The sequence below is a fragment of the Anabrus simplex genome, chromosome 5 (assembly GCF_040414725.1).
Source record: "Anabrus simplex isolate iqAnaSimp1 chromosome 5, ASM4041472v1, whole genome shotgun sequence".
In the NCBI taxonomy this organism is placed as follows: Eukaryota; Metazoa; Arthropoda; class Insecta; order Orthoptera; family Tettigoniidae; genus Anabrus; species Anabrus simplex.
In genome coordinates this window covers 399,026,817-399,044,685 of record NC_090269.1, presented here as the reverse complement: position 1 = coordinate 399,044,685, position 17,869 = coordinate 399,026,817, and the positions used below count along the sequence as shown (strand labels likewise).

Here is a 17,869-nt window from a genome sequence, read left to right as displayed (position 1 = left end):
CTGATCATAATTTATTCCTTGCCAATACTTGGTTCAAACACCACAAACGACGGCTGTATACGTGGACGAGACCTGGAGACACTGGAAGGTATCAAATAGACTTCATTATGATTAGGCAGAGATTCAGAAGCCAGGTGTTGGATTGCAAAACTTTCCCAGGAGCAGACGCGGACTCTGACCACAACTTGTTGGTCATGAAATGCCATCTGAAGTTGAAGAAATTGAAGAAAGGAAAGAATGCAAAACGATGGGTCCACACAAGTTGAAAGAAAAGAGTGTGACAGATTGTTTCAAGGAACATGTTGGAGAAGGACTAAATGAAAAGGCTGAAGGAAACACTATAGAGGAAGAGTGGAGAGCCATGAAAAGTGAAGTCAGTAGGGCTGCTGAAGAAATGTTAGGAAGGAAGAAAAGATCAACTAAGAGTCAGTGGATAACTCAGGAGATACTAGGCCTGATTGATGAAAGCCGAAAATACAAGAATGCTAGAAATGAAGAGGGCAGAAAAGAATACAGGCGATTAAAGAATCAAGTGGAAAGAAAGTGCAAGGTAGCTAAGGAAGAATGGCTGAAGAAGAAATGCAAGGATGTCGAAGGCTGTATGGTCCTGGGAAAGGTAGATGCTGCATACAGGGAAATCAAGGAAAACTTTGGTGAAAGGAAATCTAGTTGTATGAATATTAAGAGCTCAGATGGAAAGCCACTTCTAGGAAAAGAAGACAAAGCAGAAAGATGGCAGGAGTATATCCAACAGTTGTATCAAGATAACGATGTAGATAATTTGGTTCTGGAACATGAAGAGGCTGCTGATGCTGATGAAATGGGAGACCCAATTTTGAGGTCAGAGTTTGACATAGCTGTGAGTGACCTAAATAGGAACAAGGTACTTGGAATTTATGACATTCCCTCTGAATTACTGACTGCCTTAGGAGAAACCAGCATGGCAAGGTTATTTCATTTAGTGTGTAAGATATATGAGACAGGAGAAGTCCCATCCGATTTTCGGCAGAATGTTGTTATACCTATTCCCAAGAAAGCCGGTGCTGAAAGGTGTGAAAAGTACCGCGCCATTAGTGTCGTATCTCATGCCTGCAAAATTTTAACACGTATTATTTACAGAAGAATGGAAAAACAAGTTGAAGCTGAGTTGGGAGAAGATCAATTTGGCTTCAGAAGAAATATAGGAACACGTGAAACAATCCTGACTTTACGTCTGATCTTAGAGGATCAAATCAAGGAGGACAAGCCCACGTACATGGCATTCGTAGATCTAGAAGAGGCATTCGATAATGTTGATTGGACCAAGCTATTTATGATTCTGAAGATGATAGGGATCAGATACCGAGAACAAAGAATTATCTATAATCTGTATAAAAATCAGTCTGCTGTGATAAGAATAGAGGGCTTTGAAAAAGAAGCAGCAATCCAGAAAGGAGTGAGGCAAGGCTGCAGTTTGTCCCCTCTCCTTTTCAATGTTTACATAGAACAGGCAGTAAAGGAAATCAAAGAGAAATTTGGAAAGGGTATCACAGTCCAAGGAGAGGAAATCAAAACCTTGAGATTTGCTGATGATATTGTTATTTTATCTGAGACGGCAGAAGATCTCGAGAGGTTGCTGAATGGTGTGGATGAAGTCTTGGGTAAGGAGTACAAGATGAAAATAAATAAGTCCAAAACAAAAGTAATGGAGTGCAATCGAACGAAGGCAGGTGATGTAGGAAATATTAGATTAGGAAATGAAGTCTTAAAGGAAGTAGATGAATATTGTTACTTGGGTAGTAAAATAACTAACGATGGCAGAAGTAAGGAGGACACAAAATCCAGAATAGCACTAGCACGGAAGAGCTTTCTTAAGAAAATAAATTTGCTCACTTCAAACATTGATATGGGAATTAGAAAGATGTTTTTGAAGACTTTCGTATGGAGCGTGGCATTGTATGGAAGTGAAACATGGACGATAACTAGATCAGAAAGAAAGAGAATAGCAGCTTTTGAAATGTGGTGTTACAGAAGAAGGCTGAAGGTAAGATGGATAGATCGAATCACGAATGAAGAGATACTGAATCGAATTGTTGAGAGGAGATCGATTTGGCTAAATTTGACGAGAAGAAGAGATAGAATGATATACACATCTTAAGACACCCATGACTTGTTCAGTTGGTTTTTGAAGGAAGTGTAGGTGGTAAGAACGGTAGGGGTAGACCAAGGTATGAATATGACAAGCAGATTAGAGCAGATGTAGGGTGCAATATTTATGTAGAAATGAAAATGTTAGCACAGGATTGGGTGGCACGGAAACTGCATCAAACCAGTCTATGGACTGATGACTCAAACAACACAACAATAGTGGAGCTGTTAGGGATCCAACCAGCCTTCAGGCTGAGGACTGAAGATACACACATACAACATTACAAGATAAAGTACCGAGCTCGATAGCTGCAGTCGCTTAAGTGCGGCCAGTATCCAGTATTCTGGAGATAGTGGGTTCGAACCCCACTGTCGGCAGCCCTGAAGATGGTTTTCCGTGGTTTCCCGTTTTCACACCAGGCAAACGCTGGGGCTGTACCTAATTAACGCAACAGCCGTTTCCTTCCTGTCCCATCGTTGCCATAAGATCTATCTGTGTCGGTACGACGTAAAGCAACTTGCAAACACGTTGAATCCTATTCCTTTTCACTCTCTTAAACACTCTACCAGTAATTCTCCCCATTTTTTCATAAAGAAAACCTGTAAAAGGCACAAAACTACAACTAGAAAAAAATGTATTTGGTAGAAGCACTTCTCACAAGCAAACAATTTGTACTAAACACATGGTATCCATGCTTTGTTTACATTGAAAGGGAACCGGAAGTGCAGCAATATTGTCCACAGCCTTCTGAACGATAATATCGAATATTTCCAAGAAATGACTGTCAGAGTAACAAGATTTTAACAAATTTATGTGAAGCTGTAGAGGTGACAGCAAAATAGGGGCTAGGCACTATATTGGTTTTTTTCATTTTTTATGCAGTTAGAACTCGAATAAGGAAATAAAACTTTGGAATTATGAACTTAAAACTACATACGAATTTTAGAGCCAAAGAAAAAAGTCGTTTTGTGAAAAATTGACCTGCATCCTTCCTTGTCATGTTGACTGTTCTAGACTTTTCTCGAGCTCGTAAGCTAATCTTTTGTGCCGGATTATTCGTTACTGCTTAGCAATGTGTAAAAACTGAACAGGAAAAAAACCCAGGAAATAAATATATTCAGAATTTCGAAGTTTTAAATTACAATTTAATCTCTTCTCTATCCACCCATTCACCTTGTTTCACCTCTGCATTCCACAGAAACCCCGGAGTAGTAATAATAATAATAATAATAATAATAATAATAATAATAATAATAATATATTAAGAATGAAACACTCTACAAGAAAACTGACAACTCTCAGATACTATGCGAAAACGAAGGATAAATATCAACTCATCTTGTCAGAACGAACACTAATAGATTAACCAAACAAAACTTTGATTTCTCCCGTAAGCGCAAAACAAAACCCAATTAGTTTACAGAAACTGAAAAAAGACCTAGTTGAATTAAAAATTCATTATTCGATCGAACAGCCGAAATAATAACTAAAGACGAATGTAGAAAGTTCCAGGACAAATCTACAACAGAAGAATGAATGAAGAAATACTCGGCACTAAGAAAAGAACGCTTAGAGAAATGATTGATTCAACGTACCCCAAAGAGTATGAAGAGAAATAATAATAATAATAATAATAATAATAATAATAATAATAATAATAATAATAATAATAATAATAATTTTCATAAGAGAAAGGTTACGGTGAAATTTGTGCAGGTTAAATGTGGTCTGCCATGTAGAATGAGTCTAACTTTACAATCCTGCTATACACAAGCAATATATGGTGTTAATCGTGTATAATTTGATAGTTGTGTAAAATTACTTTTTCACTTCTATTCGAAAATCGTCAGTCATAATTCAGGATGTATGTACAACATAGACATTTAGTTCATCCTTAGCCGGCTAACGTCCTGACAAGTGCAGACACGACCGCGGGCGGTGTATCACATGCTCCATGGATCGGAAGACCAGCCACTCAATCGAAAACCGCGCTACTCGGACATCTATAGCAGCGTTACTACTCCGGGGTAATGTCTTTTCAGAGCCGATAAGAGCTCAGTGATTTGTTTCTACTGAAAGGGTACAAAGAGATCAAATCAGACAAATAAAGTCTACTAGGATATAATACAAACCGGATGAACATCAATGTTGTTTTGAAGGCGAATTTTCTCTGATGTTGCACACATTGACAGAATCAAGCGACGTATAAAACCTGTTGTGGATTAAGAGTGTAATAAATTGACTCTTGTGTGCCTTTGTGGCTCAGGCGGCAGCACAGCGACCTCCAAAAGCTGGATGCCGTGGTTTAAATCCCGGTCACTCCATGTGTGATTTGTGCAGGACAAAGTGGAGGCGAGACAGGTTTTACTCCAGGTACTCCGATTTTCCCTGTCTTCTTTCATTCCAGCGACACTCTCCAATATCATTTCATCTGTCAGTAAATAGTAAGTGCCCCACAGGGGTGCCACAGGCTTCGGCAGCCGGCACAATTCCTATCCTCGCAGTTATTTTTTCTTTATTATGACCTTCGTCAATCAGACATTTGGCCATCAACAATGCAGAATGATAAAAATGTTACAGAAAATAGAAAGAAAAAAAGGACAACTAGTTAAAAGACATAAAATAATAGAAAGGACCTGAAACAGAGCAAAAAGGTAAGCAACACACGCTTGAAATATACACACTTGTTTCTTAAGATAAGTCTCCAGTTGCCAGTAATAGCTGAATATGTGTGGGTAAGGAAACCCGAAGGTGCACAAGGCTAGCGAACAATTCTCTGCGAAAAGGTACAGTTCGACTGCACTCGATGGTGGCGTGGTTCACATCGCCCGTGTTTCTTGGGCTACACTGCACTCGCAGTTAGATGAGATTTTTCATTTTTCTAATTGAATGTTGTAGTACTGTCGAAACCGGTTATAATAACTCCGAAGGGCCTGCCAATTACGGTCGTTATAGGCGATTGTCGCTCAAACCGATCGTTATTTTCTTTGTTGCTAACAATGTAATAACTCTCAGTTTTAGCCTGCATACTCACATTGTTAATCAACAGAATAAAGTTAAAAGTTCAAAAAAGATAAGTGAAAACAATTCTGTATTTGTAATATAGTGGAGTTGTACTGAGAGGATTTTTTTCTAATGGGTACACAGTATATACAACATTAATACGCCAGCAAAATAAGTGAGCAAATACGTAGCAAAAATGTAAATTGATCAATAAAGTCCCACACTATATTGAATAATAAATGAGATGTTCTCTCTATCCTTGCAAAATTTGGAAATCGTCACGTGTGTTACACCCAATTCTTTCGAGTTGTTGACCTTTGTTTCTCCATTATGTAATGTTATGTGTGACCTTTTTTCAGTCTACTGAAAACAAGAGTTTGAAAATAAGCTTCACATTATTGTGAGCAATCCCCAAAATGTGATAAAAATTGCCGTTTTATACGAAAAGTCGTAATACGTGATGTCGTTATAACCGATGTCGTAATAAGCGATGTCGTACTAAGCGATTTTTCAAACTGAATATTTATATAGGATTTAGACGGACACGTAATATTTCGCTATTGCATAAAATAGTTCGTTAAAAGGGATGTCGCAATAAACGGTTTCTACTGAAGTTAGGCCTATTTACCAAACGGGACCCTAAGTAATTGTTTCAATTTGCTTAAGGTCGCACCACACAGATAGGTCCTATGGCGACGATGGGATACGAGAAGCCTAGAAGTGGAAAGGAAGTGGTCCCTGGTCTTAATCAACGGGGCCAAAAGTAAGAGTGAGTTGTGATGTAGGCGAACCAAGAAATTCCAAACGAATACATACACTTTCTACCTTGTAATGTGCAACATTTTATTTCAAACTATCTTCAGTTAATTTATTTTTTATTTAAATAACAGTTAGATTTGGCTGAATGATCAGAGAAACGGATTTTGGTCTGTGCCGGGGATTTTGATCTTAAATGTTTAATTCCATTGCCTCGGAGACTAGGTGTTTGTGCTGTTCCCCACATCCCTGCAAACTCTAACTACACACACAACACTATCCTCCATTTCAATAACACACAGTTTCCCATTCACGACAAACAGTTGCGGGAGAATGATGTGTGATCTAAAGGCAGACACTGTTTATATTTGTTTCCAGAAGTCTATACAGACTTTCCTCCAATTAGTATACCTTTTACTATCTGGAATATAAGTCTACCTAAGTGCCTGTGTTATTGTGCACATAACAACTACAATCACCCTCCTGACTTAAATTATTACAACAGCTTCTTTCCTGTAACTTTCTGATATACCTATTTCTATCTACCAGTAAGTTCTTACGTACATTACTAGGATTATTCCATTCATACCATTTTCCTGTACAGCTAGCACTGTTGTTTCTCATAATTAATTTAGGTCATTATTATATTTTATTGTTATAGTATAAACTAGGTGATATATCCGTGCCTTGCTACGGGATTCTCAGAAAGGCTGCCCTCGTGCCTTTCCTAACTGAAGTCAATATAGGTCATTACAAAGACGTCAGTAAGAATATAGCGATTAGAAGCAATGTTATCATATAAAATACTCGATAAAATGGAAAACCGCACATTTTCTCACTTTTAATGAACATTACTACGGTGCCGAACTAACAGTCCAAAATTTCCAGAGCTGGAATGGCCAGGCCGCAGACAGCCGTGAACAATCCTCTACCATTATTCCGTTAAATATGCACATTGCTTATTCCAATCAGTGCCTCAGAGTAGGGAGTGAATAGCTCGAATGCTATGATGAACCAGTGGGTTACGCACCAGCAGTATCAGAAAATGTATGAAACAGAGCAATGGCATGCTAAAGAAGAAATTTATCAAACTCCCTAACTATTTCCCACTAATATTCAGGCAGGCTTCCTTCCCATACCTAGGCCTTTCCTGTCCCATCATCGTCATAAAACCTATCTGTGTCGGTGTGACATAAAGCAAATAGCAAAAGAAAACAAATCTTCCGAATACTGTAACATGAATTGGTAGCAACTGCAGTAAGTCAAGCCAATGAAGGAAATTACCAATACATTTGTGCAGGAAACGTGCATTAACATATCTACGCCTAGTTCTAAGGGACGTAATACGCATCTTTGTATGAAACAGATCATTATCTACAGATTTTTACTGATCCATTGTGAGAATCTGATATGTACTCACTCTAAAGGGCATTAGCTAAGTATTGCCGTGAAGGGATCAACACTTCAGAGGAGTACTCGGGACTAGACCGTATAAGTGAGAAATGAGAGTTTTCAATGAGACAACAGATATAGAACACTTGCAATTCTTTTTGAGGAAGCCTAACGTTTTAAATGCCGTATTAACAATATTTAACACACGCTCATGAAAATATAAACCATTTTGATTGCTAAAAAAGTACCAAGATCATTAATTTTAGTAACACGCTTCACTTCTTGACCCTTAATATGATACTGGAATATATTAACTTGCGATTTTCTCGTGAAGGATATTGCATTGCACTTAGAAATATGTAGGGTTAATTGCCTTTTTTTTTTTTTTTTTTTGCACCAATCACTAATGTTCGAAGTATTATTCAATTGCGATTGATAAAAACATTAACTCACAAATATCACTTTTATCTGAAGTTACATTGCACCTCTAATTACCATTTATGCTAGTCTAAGATACAGAAGAGATTCAGTATTTACTCACCAGGATTGACAGCGTCTCCGGTATGGGTCAATGCCAATTGCAGGAGCAGAAACACAACTGGCATCTGAAAACAAGTAATAAAGGAGATTATTATTATTATTATTATTGTTGTAACCAAGGTTGAAATTTACAGAACACAACTTTTATTGCTTCACTTTATGATATTTACACAAATAACTGAAATTTATTTTGAAGCAAAAAGGAATATTGAATCTTGAGAAAAGTCTGTCTTTATACAATATGTACAGGTTTACAGTCTTTATATACACTCCTATCTTGAAAAGATAGTCTTTGTGAATTGACACGTTGATAGTCGAGAACTATCTGGCACACTAACATGAATGTCTTTGAGAGTCCTTGTTTGTTGAAGTGCCTGAATTCCTAAAAAGCAAGTTCAATTGATTGAAGAAATTACACCTAGCGAAACTAAGGGAGCTTGCATAGATTAGGGAATGAAAATGGCTTGTAAAAGAATTACGGAACATGGGCAGCGGAAACAGGTAAGGGAGCGGTGACCAGAGGTGAAACCTCGTACTGCCAGAAATTCAGTCCACCTGGTCGAAGCACATTTTCAAGAGGAGTAGCCTCCGTGCTCGACGTAGGGTGTATTCTGGAGCTGGACACCGGGGCAAGTGGGCAATTGAGCAGGCAGGGAGCTCCTATTTATAGTACACTCGATGGCCAGGCACGCGCACTGAGGGCTGCGCGTCGAAGCTAGCAGAATGATACACAGGCGCGCGTGCAGCTGGCAGGCGAAGCGAGAAGAGAGCGCCGGACATACAACAATTATTATTATTATTATTATTATTATTATTATTATTAAGCGTATGGCTTATACAGACAATATCAGTAATATATATATATATATATAGCCGAGAAACAAAGTAATTTGTACTTCACAACTGAATATCAAGTTTTTCAGTCCAACGTACAGCATCTGGAGATACCAGCAGGAAGTCATTTTCATCACCGTGATAGGCTCGAATCTTACATTCCCTGACGATATGATGAGTAGTCTGGTGTGGAGCTCCGCAGTCACAGTCTGGACTAGGTAGCTTTTTCCACTTATGGAGAGCGGCTCTGCACCGGCCATGTCCTGTTCTGGTTCTATGCAGGGCAGTCCAGGTCTTGCGTGGTAGGTGGGATCCACTTGGAAGTCTGGGACCTGAGAAGAAGTTATGAAGGCGCACATCCGTTGCTACTTCACATCTACTTTTCCACCCATCAAGAGATTTTTAAATCCATAGCATCCACATTACCAGCATCACGCAGAGTTGGATGGCGTTGCTCACGTCCGTAGGTTTAACCTCTAATTGCCCTACACGTGCCTCCTGGGCGGTGCTAACTGAGCAACAGCGAAGACAGGCAGCCAGACTATCCACAGGATCTCCTGGCAATGACATATTTTCGGCGAAATAATAGAAACAGTTCTTCTCAGAACTCAGTAACGAGAAATAAAGGAGTTTAATGCATTTGATGAAGTTCAGATGTAACTGTAGGCAGAAAATATTAATTTGATTGCAACCCAGTCTTACATTCCCTGCATTAAGTATTTTGACAAACGATTATATTGCTCTGGTCTCGACTCTTATTAAGATAATAAATATACTTGTGCAACAAGAATAATCTGATCATTTCTACACGCAACTAAACCATCACATTCATATAAATGTATAACACAAATAATTACGCTATAGTAATACATGGCGACCATGAATATTTTGACACATATAACTAAGCAGAAAAACTATTCCAGAAGTTAATATGTTCTTCGTATCATCTATACTAGACTTAACTAAAGTTGGCGTCTGACAGGTAAGGTTGGCGGGAGGAGCACTGCACATGCCATTTCACGATGTTGCCACATTCCAGCAATCCTTTCTACATGCTCTTACCCCTCGATTTCGGCTCACTTGTTCCCTCCTTCATTCTGACCGCTGTGATCTTTTGTAGACTACCTGGCCAGGCGGTGTCGTCCCATTTGCGATCACTCTTATTTAAACAATCAGGTTCTTATCAGTGACAGTGACAGGTTTGGCAACTCCCAGCAAGACGAGCTGCCCTGAAGTTTTATCTCCATGGCAACCGCAGTCGCCCCACCCTCGTTTCCATAGCAACCACACAGCCACTCCCTTGATCCCGCCTTGGCAGGCAGTAAACGGACCTCCCTCTAAGAAATGTCGCACACCAACTCTTATTATTATTAACAGTATAGTACAGTGGTGACCAGGACTGCCGAACTTGTGCAGCACACTGGTCATGCTGTGCGATGAGCTGGCCTCATGCTAGCACAGAAAGGTTACTACCCCTCCGGAACTGCTCCTCCCAGCGTGACCGATTCGACTCACCATTCTGGAGGGGAATATTGAATCGATGATACTTGTAGTCTAACTGGGTCCAAAATCCAAGTAATCGTCCCCTCATAATGTTTCTTATCGCTAGGAAAATAGAACCATGGTATTTGTCATGTTGCGGTACTAATCATAAGTAGCATAGACTCGTGGCATTCCACACAATATGGTACTACTCACAGGTAATGAAATTCGCACATGGAATACAGACCTATGGTGTTTCGCACATTGCGGCGCTATTTACAGGGAATGCAAACCTATGGTGTTCATCACATACGTATACTAACCACAGGAATCCGCACTATGCCGTGGTGTTCCTCATACAGGGGATACTAATCATAGGCAAGCCAGAACCACGGTGTCGCTCCTAAAGTGATACTAATCACAGGTACTGTAGAAGCCGGTAACGCACTCTTTTACTACTAATCACAAACCTATTTGGTACCTAACATAGTTGTACTACGCGCAAGTAAAAGCGACCCATGGTGTTCCCCGCGTGGTGGTACTAATCACAAGTAGTTTCATAGTTCTAATAAAACCATCCCTTACTCGCCCCTTTTAGTCGCCTCTTACGACATGCAGGAGATACCGCGGGTATTGCCAACCACAGGGGGCAATATTTAAAGGAATTTAAGTAATTTTTTACTTTAAAATGTACCACAAATTCCACAAACAATGTCTGATGCATGGCTGTTCTTTGAAATTACTTATGATGAAAATAAGCAAAAGGCAAATTTTGCGGCCGTATTTATGCGGCGGGCTGCACTCGCACAACCGCTTGTAATCATAGGAGCAACTGTTTCGTTCCCACCTCTAACCACTCACGAGGCATGTTTTGTTTACCATACGGTACCATATATTGTTCAATGATCCTGCCATATACAAATTGATCCATGATTCCCTCTATTTTTACCAGTGGACCAACTCCAGTTCTAGAAAAGCAGCCAAAGAAGCCATTACATGAACACCATGTTTTGCTGTGAGCTTTTGGTACCGTACGTCATGGCGTGTGTTAACTGGATGTCTGACAAAGGAATTTCCATGTGAGTTGAACATATTGAAAATACTCTCATCGCTCCACAGTACTTTACCCCATTCTTCAGGGTACCATATTTCTTAGCAAAGGCAAGTCTAGCCTTCCTGTTCTTTGCTGAAATCAAGGACTTCTTGCTTGATCGTCGGAGGCAGTCTCCTACTTCGGCTGTCCAATCTCCATAGACCAGGGGATGGAATTAAATTATTCACAAATTATTAACAACAACTTGTACAGGTCGAATGCCCTCTAACATTTCTTTGTTGCTGTTTATTTTTTTCTTAAATATCTGTACAGAATTTGGAAATGGATCAATCATTCCCCCTGGCAAACGGTTCCACTCCTTCACGCCCTTCCCAATGAATGAAAATTTACCCCAGTCGCTTCTACTAAAATCGCTTCTAATTTTATACTTGTGGTCAGCCCTCCCGATGTAATTATTTTCCAACCGAAGTCTCTCACGGATTCCCCCCTTCTCCCCATGCTTCATCTCCTGTATAGACTCTATCTAATCCTGTAAGTCTAGTTTTCTCCCATCTCTTACTTAAAGTTCCTTAAATTTCTTTCCGTGGTTTCCCATTTTCACACCAGGCAAATGCTGGGGCTGTACCTTAATTAAGGCCACGGCCGCTTCCTTTCAACTCCTAGGCCTTTCCTGTCCCATCGTCGCCATAAGACCTATCTGTGTCGGTGCGACGTAAAGCCCATAGCAAAAAAAAGAATTCTTTGTTAGATCTCATTTTCTACAACTCTACATAGTACGAGTATATTAATCATGGGAAACACATAGGAACAGAACGTAGCCGTGCGGTTAGGGACGCGCAGCTGTGACCCAAACCTGGGGGTTCGAGGTACCGTTTGATAGTAGTTAAGTCAAGTTTGATCCTTTAATAGTCTTCTAAATTATTATGTACAGCTACTGCCATCGTACGAGGATTAGAAACACATTGCCTTGGAATGAGACTTACAGAAGCAGGGGAAACAATTCTAGGGCGACCGGATCCAGGCTTATTTAAATGTGTTCCGCGGTGACTCTGTTCCAAACGTTTTCAATTTGTCTAGAATGGCCAAAGTCTTTTGCAACTTGTGCATGTCAATTGCCTATCTTAAAAACCGCAATTAGTGCTTACCAAGATCTAATGAATACTCTTTCTTTTCCCCTATTGTAACATCTGTTTGAGTGAAAGAAAAAACTGGAAATCTGATGTACGTGAGTAAATCATTGTTGTAAGTAAAATCTCATATCATGTGAAAATACTTAACGTTTCAACGTAAACAATTGGTCCCATTTTATTGCTAGGTTCGGAAAGTAATCACTGGGCTCTCTGCTCAGGCAAGTAGGTAAAGTAATGGATCGTTCTCCTGTTTGATTTGCATCATGGGTATTATTTACGCTATCTACGATCGAAAATATCAATGACTACGGAAAACCACTCACAGGACAGCCGACAATAGGGACCAGCCACCCTACGTCTCCCGAATAGAGAAGCGTAGAGCCATGATGGAGCTGTGGCCACCCGTCCTCTGCTCGATTGATCGGTCGGAATACAGCGTTGTAGGGGCACGTACCAACCGTGACCACCACGTCTCTGCATCCACCAACGGTCCTGGGTCATCATAATAATCTCAGTTTCATTCTTCTCCCTGATGGGCAGGGGCGGGCCACCCATAAGGTAACACAATCCCTCTGACCTGGAGATTAAGACAGGTTGGGGTAATGTGTGGGATTATGGAGGCGGGAATTATGTAGTGTAATGTAAATGAAATTTTGGGATAATGTTGTCGAACTATGGTCCAAGTGTGTTTTATATCTGAGTCGCGAATTTGCAAAGCGGGCCATATACCAAAAATTAACAAAATGAGTAGTTGGCACTACTGAGGTTCTTACTGGCTGTCAAGGGAATTACTTGTCAGGCAGAACATTCGGCTAACAGCTTTTAAATGCTTTTTTAAAAAGCGCATGTGGTTGCAAGGTGTGACAGGTGACTGTTGGCTCAGAGAGCAAAACGGGCCAACTGCACAGCTGTTGCAAAACCGGCTATGTTTGCATGCAAACAAGGCCACAGGAAAGTTGTGCGTATACAAAACCGGATCTTTCCATCATGTAGCCGAGGACCCCTTTTCAGGAAATAAAATGCACATGTGAATGCTGTGATTGTTGAAGTTTGAGTTAGTGGTACCGAGATCTGCATTTGTTTCTCCCGCCATTCCGGCGCAGTAAAATATGAGGAATAAAATAGACTTACGCTCAGTGACGACTGCCAAAGGAATTTAGTGCTTCCAAAGGTTCACGATAAAGCCAGGGATCATTCACAAGCACTCAGACCCTAGAAAACGTCACGTCTTACGTTTGGTTACAGAATGAGTTCGCTTAAAGTTCCAACGAAATAGCGTCTGCTGTACATCAGCAAATAGTGCATGTGAATTTAGAAAGTATTAACAAAATACCATTGTTTGTGGATGTGGTGGTCAGATAAAACTATATATATATAAAATAAGAGTTTTGTCTGCACATTGCTCAGAATTTGAAAATAATAGTGTACCATTTCACTGTTAGCATTGGATATTATGGAATAAAAATGGACGTTATGCCGCGGGAACATTGAAAAATAAGACGCAAATTTATAACCATAAATATGGAGAAGATCATACTTCTTTTTTCTGCTAGTGGCTTTACGTCGCACTGACACAGATAGGTCATATGGCAACGCTGGTATAGGAAAGGCCTAGGACTTCGAAGGAAGCGGCCGTGGCCTTATTTAAGGTATAGCCCCAGCATTTACCTGGTGTGAAAATGGGAAACCATTGAAAACGATTTTCAGGGCTGCCTACAGTGGGATTCGAACCCACTATCTCCCGGATGCAAGCTCACAGCCGCGCGCCTCTAACCGCACGGCCAACTCGCCCGTTGATCTTACTTTCATCAGGTACAAGCCGAGAAATAACATCTAGAAGGCGGTGGAAAAGGATGAAAGATAGAATATTGTTACAAATTTATTATTTAAAAAAATCATTCGAGAAGACACCAACGCAAGCAGATCGCTGCGACAGATTAATACGGAATGGCGACAATATTCATAGAAGAAGGTTTTAATTAAAAAGGAAATAGAAATATACAGCAGGGAAATTGTGCGAGACAATGAGAATACCGCATACTTGCAAATTAATAAATTGAAATAGAACAACTGATCAGAATCGTTAGGTAACCAGTTACGTCACGAGATCCCAAGTGAAAGAAATACGCAGCGTCATAACTTGCTCGCAAGAAGAGTAGAAATACTACAGCTGTTCAGAAACAAGTATAGAAAATTAAATCACAGTATAATTGAAATTTTTTATAACCATATTAGTAGTCTGCAAGACATTAGCACGATTCGATTGAAAGAAGCATTAGTATCAATATATTTCTAAATCATAGAAGGCTTTGTACACTAAGATGACGAAACTGACCGTCTTAATCTATATTTCTGTTCTAACTGCGCAGGAAATGGGCAGCATCATGTGCTAAGAAGACCGAGGCAAGGCTTTCTGGAGATGGGGACTTGAAGCCGACAAACTTATTCCCAGATGACGGAGAGGGATGTTTTCCGAAGGCTAATACGATGTTACAGTCGTAATGACGATATGTCCTAAGCATTTGGACACACAGCAGCGAGAGGAAACAGGAAGGAAAGATAAGTTTATTAAAATATCATTACCGTAAGTAATTTAAATAACATATTTTTGAGAAGTGCCATTTTCTATTTGTATGAAGTATGTATGTGCAATGCTGTCGTAAATTTATATTCAAGAGAAGTGACGTTACAGGTGGAAAGGCAATCGATTTAACAACATAGGAGGTTATTAGGTAGTCATCTGACCAAAATGTCAAGATCTTTAAGTTAGGATATATTTAACCAGTGATAACCAAGTCATACGTTCGTAATGCTATGAATATTGAGTAAAGAGGTTAACTTACTTCAGCTGTTGATATGATATGACATTGTGGTTAGTGTTTTGATTATATTAGGATATACTACGAAATGGAGATAATGTAATGCCATATAAAGGTTATATCGAGGCCATAGGAAGACACATAAAGAATATGATGGGAATCCGAAGCAAATTGAGAACGAAATGGAATATATAAGTAGATGAATAATAATTATGTAGTCATATGCGTCAAGTTAAGATAGATTATTGCGGTTATTGTATTAAGAGTGATATATCATATGAGAAACATGAAGCAGATGATATATATGTGAAGAATGGTCGAGTAATAAGAAGAATAATGATGGTGATTATTATTTTTTCGTGGAGATTGAAGAGATGTATATATATATTATTGACGATGTTAAATTATTTGACGTGATTTAAGGTTGAGAGTAGATATATTTGATTCCATAACGCATATTAATCATTCACTATTCCGTATATAGTTAGTTAAATACCTGTAGATCATCAAAAACGAATCCACATAGGGATGTTAATGTGAACTTAGCCCATATTATCCTGAATTTCTAACCACAATTATCTTTAATCAAATAAATGGAGTTAGGAGGCTTGTTTGCTCATATTAAATGGTATAAATGAAGAGGTTCTCTGTAATTGGATGATATTGACATTGATTAGTACAGTATTCTTAGATGACAGACTACATAATTTCCAGAAATAACATTAAATAAGATGTCAGGAGTAACTAGTGATATAATGACAGATCACATATGATAAATATATTGGCACTTAAATTAATTTTTGGACATTTATTCCTTTTTTGATAAATGACTTAAATAATAATCAGTAATGGTAACTTTGATTATTTTTAGAGCAAAGTGATGATTCAATGAATTGTATTATCTTTTCTTCCTGAAGTATATGAGTGTTAGGGACGTATATTTTGAAATACTCATTTCACAACAATGAATGAGAAAACGAGTGCTTTCCTTATATGAATAACAAGCGTGATATTGTGATAATGAAATGTTGACAGATAAATGCAGGCAAAACAAACTGAAATCCTGTGAAGAGATTTGAAATGTATTGTATATAAATTAAAAGGAAAATTTTTGACATTAGGTTACGTAAAAGCAAAGAAAGAAAATAAAACATGATTTTTATTTGATAATTTATAACAAGTAATGAGCATCTGAATCATTTTCTATATCCCACAGAAATCATGTATATAACAAGAATTTATATTTTTCATTTGGGTTTAAAGGCCATTAAATATTCTATAAATATTAATTAGGTTAGTTAAATGATGAGATAACTAGATTTCCTTCAAGATATTCAATTTTTAAACAACTTTTAAGACCTTTTAATTTAATAAAAACATGGTAGATAAATTTATTTATTCTTTCAATGGCTACTTAGGTTAAGCATATACTTAAAAGTATTCATAAGCTAAAAATGATAGGAATGTATGATTATATGAATTGAATCGCGAGGTGTAGACGTCCAACCTGTAGATATAATACAAATTCGTCCGTTTGTCTCATCCAGCGTCATTTCTATCGGAACATACGACCGCAAATCGACACTGAATTGAAGATCAATGATAATATTGAGCTAGTCTGGGTCTTTTTTCGACTAGACCTTGCCGCGGGAACGGCGCAATAGTAAAAAGGAAGTGAACTATTACGTTTCCGTAATGTCTGTCTGTCTCTGTGTCTGTCATGGTGTGGTTTACTGTAGTCACGTCCTAGTTCGTGAACGATGAATAACAGCTGAGTGGCCTAGTAAGTGGTCCTGAGAGTCGGGATACCAGTTGCTATGGAATGGGAGTGGGCATCTCGGACATATTCTGTGTCATGGCCCTCCTTGTGCTCGGCCGGCTAGGACTACACAATTCACCGGTGGTCCCTAACCCGCTAGAGAAGAGATCCTCATTTGGACTATGCGTAAGTAGGGTAGCATCATGCTTCATGAATTTACCGAGCTCAGAACATTTTAAGCAAGCCTCGGACCTATAGGAGTAATGGAGTCCCACTCCCATTTGACAGGCGAGGGACTCCTTGGAAACAACTTGGCTTACGAAATGAAATTCGGTGGGGAGCTATCAATATTAAAGGGGCTTATGGAAGAAAGAATGTAGAGCTGGCTGAGTCAGCAAAGAGGGTGCATCTGGATGTGCTAGGAGTAAGTGATATTCAAGTAAGGGGAGATAACGAGGAAGAGATAGGAGATTATAAAGTGTACTTGACGGGTGTTTAAAGGGAAGGTCAGAGTGCGGGGTTGGGCTGTTCATCAGGAATACAATTGCACGCAACATAGTTTATGTTAGTCAAGTAAATGAGCGAATGACGTTGGTAGATTTGTCCGTTGGAGGAATTAGCACGAGAATTGTCTCAGTGTATTCACCATGTGAGGGTGCAAATGAGGATGAAGTTGAAAAGTTTATGAAACATTGAGTGACATCGTAGTCAGGCTCAACAGCAAGGATAGGATAGTGCTAAAAGGCGATTTCAATGCCAGAGTTGGAAATAGAGCTGAAGGATATTAGACTACCGAGGAAAGAGTGGTTGGAAAATATGAGGAAGATATGGAAGCTAATGGAAATGGTAAGCGTTTGCTGTACTCCTGTGCTAGTATGGATTTAGCTGTTACGAACACATTATTCAAGCATAAGGTTATTCACCGCTATACATGGGAGACCAATGGTGCCAAATCCACAGTAGAATATATCT

At 39.1% G+C, this 17,869-nt stretch overlaps 1 protein-coding gene across 1 annotated transcript in view; it reads right to left on the bottom strand.

Annotated features, from left to right (window-relative positions):
* Positions 1–17,869, bottom strand: part of LOC136875003 (suppressor of lurcher protein 1) — a 1,553,195-nt gene that overhangs the window by 1,222,099 nt on the left and 313,227 nt on the right. The window contains exon 3 of the mRNA XM_068227855.1: positions 7,821–7,884. Coding sequence (XP_068083956.1) covers positions 7,821–7,884 — 64 coding nt within the window. The remainder of the gene's footprint in view (positions 1–7,820; positions 7,885–17,869) is intronic.